Source organism: Brassica oleracea, chromosome C5, assembly GCF_000695525.1.
Source record: "Brassica oleracea var. oleracea cultivar TO1000 chromosome C5, BOL, whole genome shotgun sequence".
NCBI lineage: Eukaryota > Viridiplantae > Streptophyta > Magnoliopsida > Brassicales > Brassicaceae > Brassica > Brassica oleracea.
Genome location: NC_027752.1, coordinates 39,998,527 through 40,001,149, shown reverse-complemented (window position 1 = coordinate 40,001,149; position 2,623 = coordinate 39,998,527). Strand labels below are relative to the sequence as shown.

General features: G+C 40.4%; 1 protein-coding gene across 1 annotated transcript; it reads right to left on the bottom strand.

Annotated features, from left to right (window-relative positions):
* Positions 1 to 531: 531 nt before the first annotated feature.
* On the bottom strand, positions 532 to 2,458 carry LOC106292298 (receptor-like kinase TMK2). The gene is made up of 3 exons (XM_013727898.1): positions 2,438 to 2,458; positions 1,692 to 2,169; positions 532 to 1,379 (listed from the first exon to the last, which is right to left on the bottom strand). Exons 1-3 carry the CDS (start codon positions 2,456 to 2,458, stop codon positions 532 to 534), a joined length of 1,347 nt encoding a protein of 448 aa, XP_013583352.1.
* Between the last annotated feature and the right edge of the window lie 165 nt (positions 2,459 to 2,623).

The window sequence follows — 2,623 nt, the reverse complement described above, 5'->3', positions numbered from 1 at the left end:
ATGTTAAAACCAGTGGATATAAATGGATCTTGTGAGGAATAGAAATCATGAGATACAAAGCTGATGTTTCATAAGGATTCTCACAAAGACCAGCAATAGATTATGAGGAGACATACTCCCATGTGGTGGATGCAACTACTTTTAGATTTCTCATAAGTCTGGCTATATAAGAGAGAAAATTAGACTTGCAGCAAGTTGATGTAGTGACTGCATATTTATATGGTCCACTGGATAATGAAAGTACTAGAAGATGTTGAGCTGAAAGTACAGCAAGTTCTCGAGAACAATATTGATAATCATCAAAGTATATGATCTGAATATCCTAGGAACCTCTGAATATCCTAGGAACCTCTGAATACAATTTTCCAAATAGTTGAATATCTCAAGAAAGAGTTTGAGATGAAAGATCTTGGAAAACAAAGTTTTGTTTGGGATTACATCTTGAGTACATTAACAATGAAATCTTTGTGTATCAAATAGTATATACAGAAAAGGGTACTCAAGAGATTTAATATGGACCAGTCTCACTCATTATCTAGTAATCTTGCCGCACAAGAAAATAGCAAATCCTATAAGAAGAAGAAGTGACACATTACCACCAATAACAGAACCCACAATCTTTCCAGCAGACGGACCAATGGAACCAGGGATAGGTCGAGGGACAGGATTCCCAGTCGTGTCAACAACATTGGGTCTAAAATCCGGCACTTGACCGTCCAACTGACTATACGAAACATCTAGAGTTTTCAACTTGCTCAGCCTAGTGAGTTCTTGTGGAATAAAACCGGTAAGATTGTTGTGAGAGAGATTGATAACCATAAGATCTTTAAGAAGTACAAAGCTTGGAGTGATAACGCCGGTGAGTCCCATGCCTTTGAAGTTAATAACTGTTATATCAGCTCCGACACAAGTTATCCCCATCCACATACCATTACACGGATCATTTGCTTTCCAGCTCTCGGCAAATACCACAGGGAAACCAGATCCTTCAACAGTAAGAAGCAGAACGTTAACACGCATATCACAAGGAGCACCTGGAACATCTAAGCAGAAATTATTGACACCTCTCCTGTCAAACCTATCGTGTTCAGGGAACAAGCCTGGCGTTGGTCCGTGAAGAAGATTATTGCCCAAACCCACGTAAGAAAGAGACGACAACTTGAATATAGATTCAGGTATAATACCCGTAAGCTTATTTCCACTGACATTGAACACTTTCAGCGAGGTCAGACCATGAACGTCCGGTATGGTACCTGAGAACCGGTTTTCCTGGAGAGACACCTCCGTTAAAACAGGCATACTTGTCAGAACCGAGATTGACCCATTGAGGTTTTGTCCGTTGAGCATCAGAATTTGAATATATGATCCCGAAGCTCGTTAGGGCCGGCTTAATGGTGTCATGGTCCCGGGCAAAAATAAATTTAATTTCCAAACTATTATTTTTTTAAAAAAAATCTAATAGATGTATGTATTTTTTTCAAAATACCAGAAGTATTTTTAAAAACAAATCTATGGAAATAAAAAATACTTTCATATAAAAAAATTGGGCCATTTTTCTTATTTTTAATATTAAAATACACGTATTTTTTAAAAAAAATCGGGCCCTTATCTATTAAGAAATAGGGAGACAACGGACTGGACCCGGGGCGGTCGCACCTCTCGCCCCCCTATCGAAGCCGGCCCTGTAGTCGTAGGAAGTTCACCTACGAGCGAGTTACTAGACAATGTCAGAGTCGTCATATTAGGGAACGTTACATTCCAGTGAAGGTCAGGGATTTCCCTGGAAAGATTGCAGTTGGCGGCGGAGAAAACTACAAGAGAAGTCGCATCCGTTAAGCTGTAAGGGATATTCCAGGGACGCAACGGATTGTTATCGAGATTCACAAACTGGAGGGAACTCAAACCGGTGAAGAAGTCTGCATCGATGGAAGTGAAGCCATTGTCGTTAACGAGAACCCTCTCTAAAGATTTCAACACAGCAAGACTCGGGATCTTACCGGTTAAGTTGTTACCCATGACGTCAAAAACAGTCAAAGATGAGAGGTTTCTTAGATCACAAGTTACGGTTTCTGAGATTCCTCTGTTCCCGATTTCGATCCCAGTGACCCGATGGCTTCTTGTGTCACATCTTAAACCTGTCCATACACAAGGTGTTGATATGCCTTGAATCTGGATGTTACATCTAGGCGATGGATGTTACATCATGTACATCATACCCGACTCGGTTGCATCAACATCGTTGCATCAAGTTATTATGGATGTTACATCTGATCGTGGGCTTAAGCCCATGAGTCCGTTTAGTCTAGGGTTTTAGATGCGAGATGTTACTATATATATCTTGTATTCGAAGTAACCCTGAACTTGCATTCTGTAAACTCAATATCGCCTCCAATAATAAGATCTCTCTTTGCCCGTGGACGTAGCCAAGTTGGGGAACCACGTTAAATCTCTGTGTCATTGTTACATCATTTTTATTCATATGTTTCCGCATCTGTTTCTTCTCACAATTGTTACAACAAACTGGTATCAGAGCTCGGGGTTCGTGATCTGGTGAGAAGATGTCTGGAATAATCGCGAAGATCGACAAGTTTGATGAGAGAAATAGCTTCAGTCTTTGGCAGAT